Source organism: Megalopta genalis, chromosome 3 (genome assembly GCF_051020955.1).
Source record: "Megalopta genalis isolate 19385.01 chromosome 3, iyMegGena1_principal, whole genome shotgun sequence".
NCBI classification, from domain to species: domain Eukaryota; kingdom Metazoa; phylum Arthropoda; class Insecta; order Hymenoptera; family Halictidae; genus Megalopta; species Megalopta genalis.
Window position 1 is genome coordinate 4,004,320 of NC_135015.1, and position 15,469 is coordinate 4,019,788.

Consider the following 15,469-nt stretch of genomic DNA (forward strand, 5'->3'; position numbering starts at 1 on the left):
TTTATTATAACTATTATCTTTACTTTTCCATTTCATTCTTGCTATGTTTATTTCTTTTCTTTCTTTTTATTGTTTGTAAATTTTCTTAAACTTCTTGTAACAAAGGAGATTTCCCTGTTTATATACACGGTGTCCCAGCATCGGTGGTACGACCGAACAGGAGATGATTCTATACATATAAAAAACACAAATCGAAAATAAAGAATAAAATTTGTTCAAAGTTGATGCTTCGTTGTCGCCAAAATCGACTTCGAATATTCAGCATTTTCAACAATTTTTGCATTACTGTATGTATCCATAGGCAGAAATTAGTAACACAGCACATCACGTTGATACTAATGATATTAGTGCTATTTGTAAGTAGCACATGACTTCTATGGAGATCCATCCATGTAAATCAGGACTCGAAATTACCAAGCATGCAACATCGTTAGGATAGCCCTTGCGATCTGAATGTTGCGTGCTCGATAATTCCGAGGCCTCATCATCATCCCTCTAAATCATAGTTATGTGTGCGCGTACTCGCTGAATATTCAAAGTCGATTCTCTCGACAACGAAGTCTGGAATGAAAAAATGTTATCCCCTAACCCTTTGCACTCGAAGCTATTTTAATTATATTTTAAACATATTTTCTGACCTACGGTGTTTCCATTTTATATGATTTATTGCGATTTATGCATATGAAAGACTATTGACAAGTACAAAACTTGCAATTTTAAGAGTTTTTTTAGATATAAACGAGTCTGATACTATTACAATTATTTTGAAAAATAGTATAGCAATTTTTAGTGGCGCCTCAGAGTCGCCACCCGAGTGCAAAGGGTTAATTTCGATTCGTTTTTCATGTAGAATCACCTCCTTCTCGGTTGTACCACCGATGCTGAGACACCCTGTATATCAATAAATATTATTGTTGTTACCAGTATTATTTGGTAGCAACCCATTGACTTGTTCGTGAAAGGAGATCAATCTGAAACATGTAGTGTACTGAAACTGAAAGAACAGATGCGACTTACCTGTATTTTTCACGAGACAAGGCAGTGAAATCGTGCTCCCGTTGGTCGCGTGTATCACTTGTGCTTTGGAGACGATCTGCGGCGGATCCTCGCTGGTTCCAGGATCGTCGTCGTCGTCGACGTTATCGTCGTAATCGGATGGCGGATCGTCGTCGTGGTAGTCCTCGCTTTCGGCGTTCTTCGCCGGCTTGCACCAGGCTGGAACAAAAGAACCGCGTCGCGTTTAATTAGCGGCCGTTCGCGGACAGACACGCCGAGATACCCGCGGTCACGTTCCATTACACCGTTGTAACGTTCACTTTCAGCGAAACTCCTCGAATCCACGGGCCCTCGGCGCGGAACCGTGACTGTCGGCTTATTAGCATAGGACCCCGGGAACTCGAAGAATTTCAAAGGAAATCCGATTAATCGCGCTGGGTCTCGTCCTTCTAACCCGCTTATACATTCCCTCCTAGTTCCATGGCCTTTGTTCTACCCCTTGGTGCTTGCAAATCAACTTTTTGCGACGAGGACACGATTTAATTCGTCGCTCGTAGGAATCACCTTTCAGAAACTTCTCGTTTCCGTCTTAATTCCAAATTCAAACTTCGTTACGTTCTATTAAAATGCAACGTGTCCTCTCGTAAAATATGAAAATAATCGAAGCTTTTCTGGACCGTTACAGAAAAGAGTTGCAGGCTCTCCGAACGATGTGTGTTCACAGTTCTAAAAAGACGATGATGCACCAAACTGACTCGACTTTTCTTGTTCAGAAGAAACGCGATTTAATTGAAGAAAACAAGCTTCCCGATGTACGATCCGGAACATTTTTCAGCTGTGTGCTAGAGATTATACGCACTCGGTAAACTGTTGCAAACGCAGTTAGCAAACGCTCTCAGGTTCATAAGCGTACGTTGTTCGCCGTTTAATCGAGAACCTAATCTCGTCGCTCAAACGTTATCGACCGGAGACAAAGGATTGGTGAGCGGCGGGTCAAAGCGAAGAGCTAGCAGTAATTCAGTGCGGCTTGAAATTCACCGGAACCTTATCAAAGGCCTGTTCTAAATCCCGGAGTCCTTTGGACCTCGAATGGAGGCCGTCCCACCCCTTGCGTTCGAGCATAAATCCGCGATGGACACTGTCCCGGCTGTCGAACAGCGGGCAACGGGGGCCGTTTCCCTCGGATCGCGTGCCATCACGAGGGCGTCCATAACGAAATCAGTAAAGTCGGGAACGAGAGGTTGTCCGCGTGTGACAAGTGGTCACGGGAGGCCAGAGCGATCCATATTTTTCGCTAATAAGGGCGCGGCTTCTAGTTTGAAATCGAACGCCGCTGGACACACGAGGTCGACGCGCCTGAAAATGGGGTAAACTGGGTGTAGACACGCAGCCGAGGGTGTGGACCTCTTATTTCGTTCGTTCTACCGTTTCGTACCCCTCCCCTGGTGTTCATTGTTCCCTCGAAACAGGCGAACGGCGCGCTGGCCGGCGAGAGCAACGCGTGGAAAAGCATTGTTGGAGTGGCCGGTATGGGGGCCGCGTATTATTAGAAAACGATGTGCTTGCATACGCTGCCCTGAAATTAAGCGCATGTCGTGCACCAGAAATCTAATTCCGACCCTCCGGTGCCTCTCCTTTCTGGTCGTCGTTACAAGTAAATTGTGGACTCGGGAGGATGGCGCCGGGCTTTCGCCAACGGAATTCGATTCGATAGAGCGCGCGAACGAAGAGATACGCGGACGGTCTCCTAGGGTTTCGTTCTCGCAGGAAGCTTCTCTAGTGTTCAGAGCGGAAATGTCGGCGTCCGAATTTTTACGTGTCTATTGGTTTTCACGTATTTCTGGACCAGCTGATTCGAGATCGATGACGATTTGTTTGCTCCCATGTATCAATCAGAATGTATATATTTTTGGACTTGTGTCGAGGTCAACATCGACTTTCTTATTGGACACATTAATAATTTGACCGTTGCCACGAGAGCCACATTTTCGTAAAAGTACGATGGTTCGAGGATGCGCGATATCGACTACTTTTGCAATCTTTGGAACACTTGATATGTTATCGCAAAAATTAACTTTCAAAAGCTGGACGAATAATTGAGTAATCCACATATAACATATACGATCAATGTGTATTCTCAAGGCACACATTTTTTGTTCAAGATAAATTGTAGAAATATTCAAAGTAAAACGTAGTTGAAAAATTATAGATTAACTTTTGAAAAGGAAATTTCTCCCTATAATGTCCCATTAAGAAAAATCTCGAGAAAAATGTTGCAAACATTGTACCATCGTTTGAAAGTTTCCAAAGGAAGAATAACCTCTCCACACTTTGTTTTACAGGGAATATTACTAACGTGTTAACTAGACACGATTTTTGGGCAAATGTTGAAGTAAAAGCAGAGACTTCGAAACGAGCACAGACAGAATATTCGAAGATGTTTCCGCAGGATGTAACAGAAGCCGAAGGATGGACGATGTTGCGGTGATAATTTAGCGATCCTTTAATTTCGCGTAGAGGCGAGAATGGTGGTGTTTAGCGCAGTGTCGAATACAAGGTACGATTAAACCGAGAACGACCCATGAATCTGGGTTAATGGCTAGCCACCACGTGCCGGTAGTTCTGTTTCTACTTAGCTTGCAACCCCTGACGAAGGACGTCGGTGGTGGTGGTCTCCCCTGGTGACGACCTAGAAAAGACGCCACGATGTCCCATACTCTCGCCATGGACACTCGGCGTCCTTTTTCTCCTGGCCGAGCTCTCGCGTGTCCAATTGAAATTAAGTTTCCCTGGGACGCGGGTTCCCGACGTTCACCGCGGAAATTGAACGTAAATGCCTCCTGGGATTACGATCGTTATCGCGGTGACTTTAAATTGATTTCGAATTGCGATTTTAATTAGATGGTCCGTCCTGACGGGAGTCTCCACTGTCTCTAAAATGCTCGAAATACTGCAATCCTTTGACAACTCTACGATTGTGGCGCGTGATGAATTTTGAGACGTTCATGAAATTGTGTGGCAGTACTTGATGAATTTAGAAGCACGAATTTTAAAACATGAATGTTTTCTTTTGTTCGCAGTGTCCAGCTGTTTGAAATCTCCGACATCTCTCGAACTGTGTTGTCATATTCTATGAATATTAAATATCAATATAAAATATATATATATCAATATAATATCAATATAAATATCAATATATTATTAATTAAATATCAATATCAAAATATCAATATCTTTATTCATAATTTCTAGGTACTGTAAAATCTTTGATGGCTCTACGGTCCATGAATTCGTCCAAGATTATTATAATTATTTGATTATATTAATCAAATGTAATCGGTTTAATTAGTGTGGAAAACAGAAATGAGTGAAATATCTCTGCAACACAATTTATATTCGATTCTATCGTTAACTCTGACCAACAGAAATTCGTTATCAACTCGTTAAGAACAAGGAAAGGATTGAAGCTTGTGACACTTATAAGTAGACTGCGGATTCAGCGCAATTGCGGCAAAACCAAGAGTAATTGTATCCTGTTATTCATTATTCAACAGCAGAGAAACGAGTTTCCAGACGAACGTGTTGCAAAACATGCAAAGACACCTACACCTATCCACCTTGAACGACCAGCGGCTGATTCACCGAAGTGTTATCTTTTTTCACGTTCCATCTCGCACATTCGCCAAACATGAATCATCCACGAAAAGGTGTAAATTCGCAGGGAACGGACGGAAAGAAACACGGGAGGAACACTCGAGATAAGGAAACGCAGCAAATCACCGCGACGGTAAAGAACTTCGGCTCTTTAGTATTCGCGGCACGAAATGAATTTTCCGAGTGACCCCTAGGAACCGCTTCCGAGAGGACTTCTAAAGTTACGAGCGCATTAAATCCGGCGATTCTTCATCGGTTCGCAGACCCATTTCGCCGGACAAAGGGAGGGACATCCGAGAGCCGATCCGTGCATCCGGCGCGTTGCGGTGTGTCCAAGGTGAATGGGAAGACGCAGCAATACGCAGTGCATCATAAACCAAGCATCCGAGTAAATGCAACGAAGGTGCACGGAGCGACGCAAGAACTGGCCGCTACGTCAGAAGCTTTGTCGGGGAGGTCTTGCGAAACGCAGGGTGGAAGGAGACGAGGAAGGAGACAAAAAGATGGAGGAGGATTGTTCGTTCCAGCTAGCTTCTATTAGGATTCAACTGGTACGCTAGCCTACACGAAAGAATAACGGACGTGCCTGAAAAACCGCAAAACCGTTTTGCATTAGGCGCACGCTTTATCGGCGATGATGTCATCTTCGCTGACTATGCATAGCCAAAAAAAGGACCCGACTCACGCTCAAGATTCACTCGAACAGTACACGTCATGCTACCGCGTTATCCTTACGTGACTAGTCGTGATCATTGTGATCGCGGATGTCGCACAGGATGGCTCTCGAATAGAGGATCGAGGTTCGTGATTGAAATTCAGGGTGGGATCGAAAGTTCGACCTGGTTTCGATGGTTAAAATTAGAGTTGCTGTGATACACTTTGTGCAGTCATGGTGCACCATGCGCCACGCTCATTAATTTTCCATCTGCGTACCATTATGGTTGTGCAGCAAAATATCAATTGCGATTCTTCAACCCCTTGTTTTAGGAATTATCTTGCGGCAAATACACGTTGGAACTTTTAAGCCATTAGTAACAGTTTGGAATACGAAAACAATTAATTTGTATTTTAAACCTGCGGCTGATTGTTTGGTGCTTGATAAAAATGCCACATATTCGAGAATACGTGGCTAGAAAATAGCGTAGATGCTTGTCACAAAAACATGGCTAGCTATTGGGTTGGCAACTAAGTAATTGCCGATTTGTTCAATGAAATAAAAAATTTTTTTACTTGCAATGAAGTTTAATCTGTAATGTATTTTCCATTTTGTTCGACGACCTTTTGCCATCCCTCTGACAACTTGAAAATTCCACGCTCGTAGAAAGTCTGATCCTTTTCGGCCAAAAACTGAGTTAAGTGAGATTTTACAGCGTCATCATCATTAAAAGTTTTACCACGAAAGGAGTTGTCCGGGGATCGAAATAAGTGGTAATCCGATGGCGCGAGATCAGGACTATATGGTGGGTGTAACATCAATTCCCAACCAATATTCATCAATTTTTGCTGAGTGGACAAAGACGTGTGCGGCCTAGCATTGTCCTGGTGGAAAATGACACCTTTACGATTGACCAATTCTGGTCGCTTTTCCTTGACCGCTGCATTCAATTTGTCCAGTTGCTAACATTCACGGATAATAAAAAATAACATAATAATAATAATAATAATAATAATAATAATAATAATAATAATAATAATAATAATTTTATAATATAACATTTACGGATATCATAAAAATGGGAGTGAGAGACATCTATAACTGAAATCGGCAATTACTTAGTTGCCAACCCAATAGAAAATAGCGTAGGTGCTTGTCACGAAAGCATGGCTAGCTATTTCTTACAAAACGCGGAACTCCAGATCTTTGAGAATGATTTCAGAAAAGCTTGATGAAAGAATCTGTACACACAGCGTGATCGATAAAACACGTGTAGGCATGCACAAAGAAGCCGAAGGATATAACCAGCTCATTGAAAACTGCATCTGATCTGCATCGAAGATCGTTAGAGTCAATGGACGCATAAATATTCGCGATTTATTAATAAAGAGCGCAGCGAGATAAAAGGCTATTAATGGCAGAAACGTCTCCCGCCCAGTTACACATCAATTGAAAGATAACTGGAGATAAGAGAGAATTTGTCTCGTTCGCGATTTGCGCAATTAACGCGGAACAGAATGAGCGTTTCGCCGCGCGCGCGAGATGATCGACACGATCTAACAAGATATCGTTGGAACTCACAATGCAATGTAACCTTTCGTTCCTAGATCGCAATCGATGCCGCATATCGATGAGGGACAAGCAATTAAGATTTATCGACGCAACTAACATTCCCAGCATTTTGTTAAGTGTCCAGTTACAATCGGAAAGCCTATGGGGGACCAATGGGATCGCCGTTGCGGTTTCTACGGGGATCGTATGAGGCATAATCACCTCGGGTTCTAAGAATTTTCATTGAAACCGGCCAACGGCTACCGTGTACATACCTACTGTTTCGTACGATGGTATCTCCCGTTTCGAGACGCAACTGCGAAAACCGCGTCCCACGCCCTGTCTGAATCATGCTTCCAACATGGAACAATAATAATTATTGCCTCCCCAGCAATATTTCTCTTAACCAGCGGTCCGTACTGCAGATTAATATTTTGCAATTTTTCTGTTACCTCGTGCGGCTTCCATTTATGATCGCGTCAGCTACAATTGGCTAGCAGAATCCTAATCGTCTGTACTTTTTTTGGCGAGACATTCAAGTCAAGTACGATTTTGTTTGTTTCTTAAATAATTCTAGCAAGATGAAATTAATGTATCAACATTTTTAGGTTCTTCAAATCTTTTTACTATTTCAATACTAAACCTATCGAGGCGGTCAAAATGACCGGTTTTCACAGTCGTGTTCTTGTTATTCTTGTTCTAAAATTGCTAACATTGTAAAAACTTTTTCAATTTCTTAATCCAAGCTGGTATTATAATAAAAATGATGAAAGATCGTTATAAAAAAATCGTTATAAAATTATGTAGAGTAATTTCTTTCGGAAATGCCAAATTTCGGGTTGCTGTGAATTTCCCTGTGCTGGTCCTACGACTATGTAATTTATTACTACATCGATGCTAAGGGCCGACGTGATAGGTACTAGGTACTTCGAATCGTGTCATGTGGCCTCTGAATTGCCTTCGAATCGTGTCATATGGCCTCCGAATTGCCTTCGAATCGTGTCATATGGCCTCCGAATTGCCTTCGAATCGTGTCACGTGGTCTCCGAATTGCCTTAAAATTGTGGCAAAAAATTAGAACTTATTCTAGCATTACTATGTATTCATATTAATGTACACCGGTATGCTGGCCGCTGCTTTTTCCTGCCGATTGCCTCGAGTTTCTATAAAAACGAACCGTGAGACCCAAAGAATCGCGACTTAGTATTCTCAGATCTGCCGGTTTCAGTTCCAACTTCGAACACTTCTGGGAGAAATTATTGTACATCAGTTACGTTTAGGGCTCGATACGTCTAGTGTTAAATTTCACCTGTCTATTTTCTCCATAAATGCATAAAATCCGCAGTCTAGAAATACACTATAGAAATCATTATTCCCTGATTCTATCAGACATTCTTGCGTCGGGCGAAAAAGTTGTCGCCTTCTATATCATTTAACACGTTCCGTGCCACGTGTACCATCGATGGTACACGCTTGCATGTTTACTTAGTGAACTGAACAAATTGTTTACAAGAAATTTAGAACCGAAGAATCAATTTCCACCGCAAGAATGGGCGTTGATAAGTTTTTGTTACGTTGTTATGTGTACGAGAATTAATAATTGCACGTAATACATCAAGTTTTAGTAAAATATCAAAGTGTGAAGATTCGAGTAAAAAAAGCTCGGCACGGAACGTGTTAAGCTTCGATTTAAGGAAAGTTTCGTCGGTCTCTCTTAACTCAGCTGAAACGTCTACGATTTTATCACAGAAACGACCACTTTTCGCTTGCCGCGAAAACGACTTTAAACGCCAGGCACCGCCTCCATTTTGCGAATCGTTTCGAGGAAATCGTCGGATCTCTAAACGAGCTACTCTCAAATTAATACCGCGATCTACGCGACAAAACCGCGGGAACGTCGACGGCCATTCGTCGATGCTTTCGCCAATAATGGCGGCGAGGTCTTATTTAAATGTAAATTTCGATTCGCCGAATAATCGTTTCGAATTTGCTAGGATTTATGGCCACGGATCGTTCGTCGTGGATGATTCAATTAACCCCTCCGAGACCCTCGCGGACGACTGTCTCGTAAAATGCGACGAGAAGGCTCACTCGTTAGCCGGGACGTGTGCTTTACAGCACTTGAGATCTGATAGATGTGTCGCGGAATTATTTCCACTGTTATTGGCCTATTGTCGGCGCGGAACGGTCCAGCATCCGAGAAACGTGAACCGTATATCTTCCGCGATTCCTCAGGACAGAGCAAATACTGTTAGATTCGCAAGGTGACCAAGGATTCGTGAAAGCAAATTCGTGTCTAGCATTTTTCTGCACTAAGGGTAAAATGTATTTTCCCATCCTACAATTTATAAGAAAAATGAGTAGGTGGAATTTAAAACAGCAATGAAATTGAAATAATTCTCGGATTTCAATCCACCATTTTCAACCTATTAAAGTTAATAAAGACAAGTAGAAATCTATGAATGACTCCAGTTTCTTGCAGCAGATGCAGAACGTTATCATTCTGCACAAAGATTCGCAGTCCAATAACAACGAGTCAGACTGGTGATGAAGATTTCATAGATAATCTAAGTGGTAAATATGAACGCCGCGCCGTTCACTTCTCTCAAGACGAGACAGATTCGTCTATTATTAGAATCTAGGAATAAAAGTGACTGTAGAAACAAAAATTGTCTTTTTCGATTATGGTAATTATTAACCCCTTGCATTATAGCGACGAGTTAGATTCATTCATATACATTTGAATGTATACTAAAGTGAATGTCATTCATTTCTTAATATACAAAACTGAATGTCATTCAATTCTTAATACCGAGTGTTCCCAAATTATTATACAAGCGGGAAATGATGAATTCCTAAGGTCATTTGACGTAACTTTTTCCTTAGCGAAAATGCAATCCGTGGCTTCGTTTACGAGTTATTAACGAAAAACAGTGACCAATGAGAGGCGAGCTCGGCTGGCGCGAGACGGCCCAGTTCCGCTCATTGGCTCATCCGCCTCGCACCAACTGATCTCGCCTCTCATATTGATCAGTGTTTTTCGTTAATAACTCGTAAACGAAGCCACGGATTGCATTTTCGCTAAGGAAAAAGTTACTTCAAATGACCTCAGGAATTCATCATTTCCCGCTTGTATAATAATTTGGGAACACTCGATATTAAGAATTGAATGACATTCAGTTTTGTATATTTCAAATGACCTCAGCAATCCCCCATTTCTCGGAAATACCATAATTTTGGGACATCCTGTATACTAAATATGAATGTTATTCAATTCTTCTAATTCGAAATAAAATTTGATTCTTCTGCTACCAAAATCTGGAAGAAAATAAAGAAATAATAATTGTCTAGCATTGAATGCTAGAAATAATTAATTGTCTTATTATATTTAAAGAAACTATTACGGACGAAGAAGTGGTAATCTCAACGCAGCTGTGAAAGAAATCGACGGAAAATCAATTACAATCTAGTCAACGTACATGTGAAGGCAATAAAACGCGAAGAGGTTGGAGAACAAAACGGAAGTCGATCTAAGTCGAAGACAATGTTGTCCTGAATTGCGCTTCAGATTTTATCGTACCTCTCTCGTTGGTAATTAATGTAAATTCTTAAGGATCCACAGTCTGCTCATAAAGGCCGCATAAATTGCTCCTCGCACAGCTCCCGATGATGGCAGAATAAAACCGTATTTGCCGGCAGTATAAATCGCTCGGTTGTCTGCATCCCCAACGTAATTGCACCCTTTAGAGGCACCCTGACATTTCACAGGCCGCATACATACATACATAGATTGCCTCCACCTGATCTCCCGGCTAATTTACAATCTCCCCGTTTGATGTATGGGGGTGGTTGCGCGGTAACCGGCCGCGAAACTGTACTCCCGGGTAAATGCGCGTCTTCATCATAACCATAACCGGTCACGTAAGGATAAAGAGCCAGGACGACGTGTATAGTAGACCCTTCGAGACATCATGTTTTGCAGTCATGCAGGGTGACCCACAAACTCCTGTCAACCCCTATCAGCACCAAGTTTATCCAAGTCAATCCTTTGATTGCTCGAAAAATCTTTTACTAAAGTGAAACGAAGTATTCATTGTATAGCATAAACATTTAATGAATTCTTTAACTGTGTGTTAATATTGTGAGCTCGACTTCCGATTTGTTCTCGATTTAGTTTGCGCAAGCTGCTTGAAAGTTTGTGATCTATTTATGTGGAACGATTTTATATGGAACGAGGATGATGTTTGAGGATAATTGAGGATGATATAGATTGCAATTTTTGGCTTAAGTATATATGTATACCCTTTTTGATATTTTAATTTGGATTTTTATGAAACAAGTTTATTACTGTCAGATATTTTAGATTCACTTCGAAAGAAATTCCAGACAGTGCGATTGATAAGGTGAGTAAATTCGGCTATAAAAATTGATTTTCACGATCAAGTCAGTCATTAATACAGACCCAAATAAAAAGATAACACTAATTTTAAAGCGGGATAACTTTTTAAAAATTCTACCGAACTACTTGACTTTTTGCAGTTGTAATAGAGAAAGAAGAAGAAGCTGTATCGCGGAAGTTGCAATTTGTTGGAATGACAAAAAAGAAATGAAAACATTGTCTAACAAATTAGTCTTGCTAATACCTGAAAAAATTCAAGTCGTTTGGATGTTTACGTCACTAAAACTTCCCCAATGTTATACTACAGAAAACTGATTTGTGACTACACAAAATTCTAAACTACAAATTAAGAATCAATTTTGTACATCGACCAATGCATTTTCTTGGTTATTTTTGTTTCGTTACTGCAGCATTTCTCTGTAAGGCTTGGGAATGTTAAATCACTTCGCGCGTTCCAAGGGATAGAATCTTCCATAGAAACGAGTAGGAAGACGGCAGCTTAATGATCTCAGACTATCGATCGCGTCTTCCTCCCCTATGACAAAGTTTGTTTGTACCGACAAACGTTCCCCTTTACGAGGATGCGGCTGCACAGTGGGAGAGAGTAAACATGTTATTAAGGCATTAAGTGCATTAACAGAAATTCGTCATTATTACCTATCGGCCTACAATGTTTACCATAATAATTGAACGACAATTGCTTCACTAATTTCCTATGTTACGTGGTGCAAAAGAATTTTATTACAATAATTACGAACTTTCAAGTTATTACAGTACCATAAAAATGTACGTAATAAGAAGCTAAAAATTATACTTTCTAGCTTTAGTGAAAGATATAAAGAAGAACTCGCAGGTAAATTGCAGGACACAGAACGCTAATGAAACATTATTTCACAGCACAAATAGTCGAAGTGGTCCAGAATGATTTTACTTTGAATGAAAAAGTCTGTAACGCTCACGTTACAACCCTAAAAATCGTTCGAATAACAATTATTACTACATTGCGGATAATACGCATTTATAATGAAGTAGTGTAGAGGACATTTATAATAACAGAAAGACTAAGAGAATTTCAGAATGGGAACACGTTACTTTCAATCTGTTCAAATGATTGAAGAAAGAAACAGTTGTCAGTCTGGTTTCTATTTCTTAAACTACAGTGTAGCAGTGACTGTCACTTAAAACCGTACACCTAGGAATTCAGCCGATTTTCATTTATAAAACGTATATATTATATATATACAGGGTGTCCCAAAAATGTCTCGCATTACGGAAATGTGGGGTAGCTGAGATCATTCTAAGTAACTTTTTCCTTTGCGAAAATCCAATCTGTGACATTTTTTGGACACCCTGTATATATATGTATATCCTACAATTATCACGTTTTATAAGTGAAAATCGGCTGAATTACTAGGCGTACGATTTTAAGTGACAGTCACTGTGACAGTCACATATATATATATATATATATATATATATATTTTCACTTATAAAACGTGATAATAATATAATAATATAATAATAAAACGTGATAATAAATATATATACTGCTTTCGAGTTACTAAATTGTCAAGAAAGATAAATTCGAAAGTGAAACGAAACCGTGCCTTTTGCACGAAGTTACGACACCTTCGTATGCACCACAGGAAACGCAACGCTTGACCATGCCCGCAATATCAGAGCATCAGTGTGTCCAAGAAAGTCGAAAAGGAAAAAAGAAACTTATCGAGCCTCGAGAATCTGGGGAATTCGCAGAAACGTTTCAAAACCGCGCCGAGCCATGTATGGCGATACGAGCGAAAAATTTCGTGATCGTGACGAAACGTCGTTTAAAAAACCATTGTCCCCGATATTTAGCATTTGGTGAAACCGTGTCGGTACCGATGACCTCATGATCTCGAGGAGCACCGGTTACGTTTTAGGGGGTCACGGTTCCCCGTGTTCGCCGTGTGTTGCGTCGCCGGGGGTCATTTCGGCCAATGGCACTCCCCGTTTTATTACCCCTGTAGGAACACGCGTGCATACATGCATAAAACGGCTCACGGAACGGTGCGGGCCGTGTTGCACATTCCACGGGCCACGATCGGCTGACTCCCACCTCTTTTCGTGGTATTTTACAGGCGCGCACCGACCAGAAGATGTTTACACACGTACAAACGTAGCCGAGGCGTGTACGTGAAAACGAGAGGGCTGCCTCTCGGAATAAGAGTGCGTGCCTCTTAGCAATAATAACCATTAAGGCGTGAGGGAATGTGAGGGCTGACGTCACTCATTCAACATTCGTGAACCATCGAACGCGCTGTCAACCTCAGCCTTCGAAGGATAAATTCTGAATGTTAATATCCGCGGGGACTTTCCGACTATCGCTGCCTTTCGTTCCTCTCGCAAGTGACAGTCGTGAGAACACGCATAGGTTGTCACAAGTTGCCGCCGAATGCGCTTACCGCATTCGGATCGGTAATCAACGCGTTCCAGAAGCTCTGTGTCCGGTTTAATCAATTCAATTTAATTTAATTTAATTTAATTTAATTTAATTTAATTGACGGAAGAAAGTTTCATTAGAAGTATATTGTAAATATTACACATACAACGAGATCCTAACGGTGACGGTAAAGCGATAATACAAAAAGATGACAACGTAAAGTAGACAAGAGCATGTAGTACAAAGTAAAGAAAATGAATAAGATTTCTGTAGGAAAATAGGAAAGAGGAAGCGTAATAATAAATTTAAAAAAAGTAGTATTTAACGAAGATTTAAAATAATCTTGCCAAATTAGCGCATCATTTGAAAGCATCTGTTGAGGTAGATAATAAATAGATAAATAATCAAGAAAGTGTGGGAGGAAGCGAAATAATAAATTTAAAAAAGGAGTATTTAACGAAGATTTAAAATAATCTTGCCAAAATAGCGCAGCATTTGAAAGCATCTGTGGAGGTAGATAATAAATAGATAAATAATCAAGAGAGTGTGATACAAAATTCGCAAGAGTGCAGATCCGAGTAATAAGTTTATTTAAGGATCGTTCTAAAAAGGATCGTCCTGAAGGTAGGAACTTTACGCAGTGTTCTAGGTATTAGATGAGCTGACTATTAATCATTTTATAAAGAAAAATCAGCTAGTGACCCACATTCCAGCAAAGTTAACATATCTAGGTTACTTAACCGTTCGAGTCCCAGGGATTATTGAGAAAACACGATCGAAAAATGCCGAACAGCGTGATAGCGCTTGTCTTAATTGATTGCGAAGAGAACCAGGCGGCCCGATAGGGCTCGTCAAGGTTGACAAACAAAACAAAAAGAAAAGAATGAAAAAAAGCAGCTATGCGATGCGCGTGCGTCACTAAAGTTTGATCGCGACACAAGATCTGAACAGCGCGATCGCGCTGTTTGGGACTCAAACGGTTAAGATATGACTATAGTCATGCGACAGATTCGTCATAAAGAAAGTTTATCCCGAGTGAAATAACGAGTGGGGGAACAATTTGATCCCTGTGAGAGATTTTTTTCTCAGAAACTGTCACATATTTTGAGAAAAAATCTTTCCGCATTCGAAACGGTATAATTTAGGGAATTCTTCGGAATTTGTTTGTTTCTAAATATTTATCAGCACGAAAGTTGCCATCGAATCATACGAGCACCTGTTGAAAAGGCGGCGACCATTGCTGTTAGGTACTGATTTGTTGAAAATTAAAAATTCCGTGAATTTCATGTTTCATCTAACACTTGCAAGAGAGATTTCTATTTTTATTGATCAACAAAAAGCAATTTTGTTTTTAGCAATTATAACTTTAACTTGGAGAATGTTTGGCGAGACATTGATTCTTCAATCTCGAAGTTTCAGTCCGAATATAGTAAGAATCTGCTCACAGATTCGCTATTGCTCTAAATTTTAGGCAATTGACACAAGGTCGCACTATACTAAATCAGTCGGCTGGATGCGAAGTCGTGTGTCATTGAACAAACTCAACGTCGACGAAATCAATTGAAGAGAACGTTGTCCAACACGGGACTTCAATAATGACTCGTTTTCATCAAAGTCTACGTTCACGCGATCTTCGCGTCGGTAATCGACGAATTAAGCACAGCCTTGATACATTGATTGTACTTCATGAATATTCTAAGTGCATAACTATTTCGTGCTGGCTCTTAGAGAATGCTGCCTTTAGCTACGATCGTTTGCATGTATCCCCGAAGACGCTTTTACAACAAGTCCT

General features: G+C 40.7%; 1 protein-coding gene across 1 annotated transcript in view; it reads right to left on the minus strand.

Moving 5' to 3' along the window:
* Positions 1-15,469, minus strand: part of LOC143258967 (opioid-binding protein/cell adhesion molecule homolog) — a 145,133-nt gene that overhangs the window by 6,228 nt on the left and 123,436 nt on the right. The window contains exon 2 of the mRNA XM_076519641.1: positions 1,018-1,215. Within this exon, the coding sequence (XP_076375756.1) occupies positions 1,018-1,215 (198 nt within the window). The remainder of the gene's footprint in view (positions 1-1,017; positions 1,216-15,469) is intronic.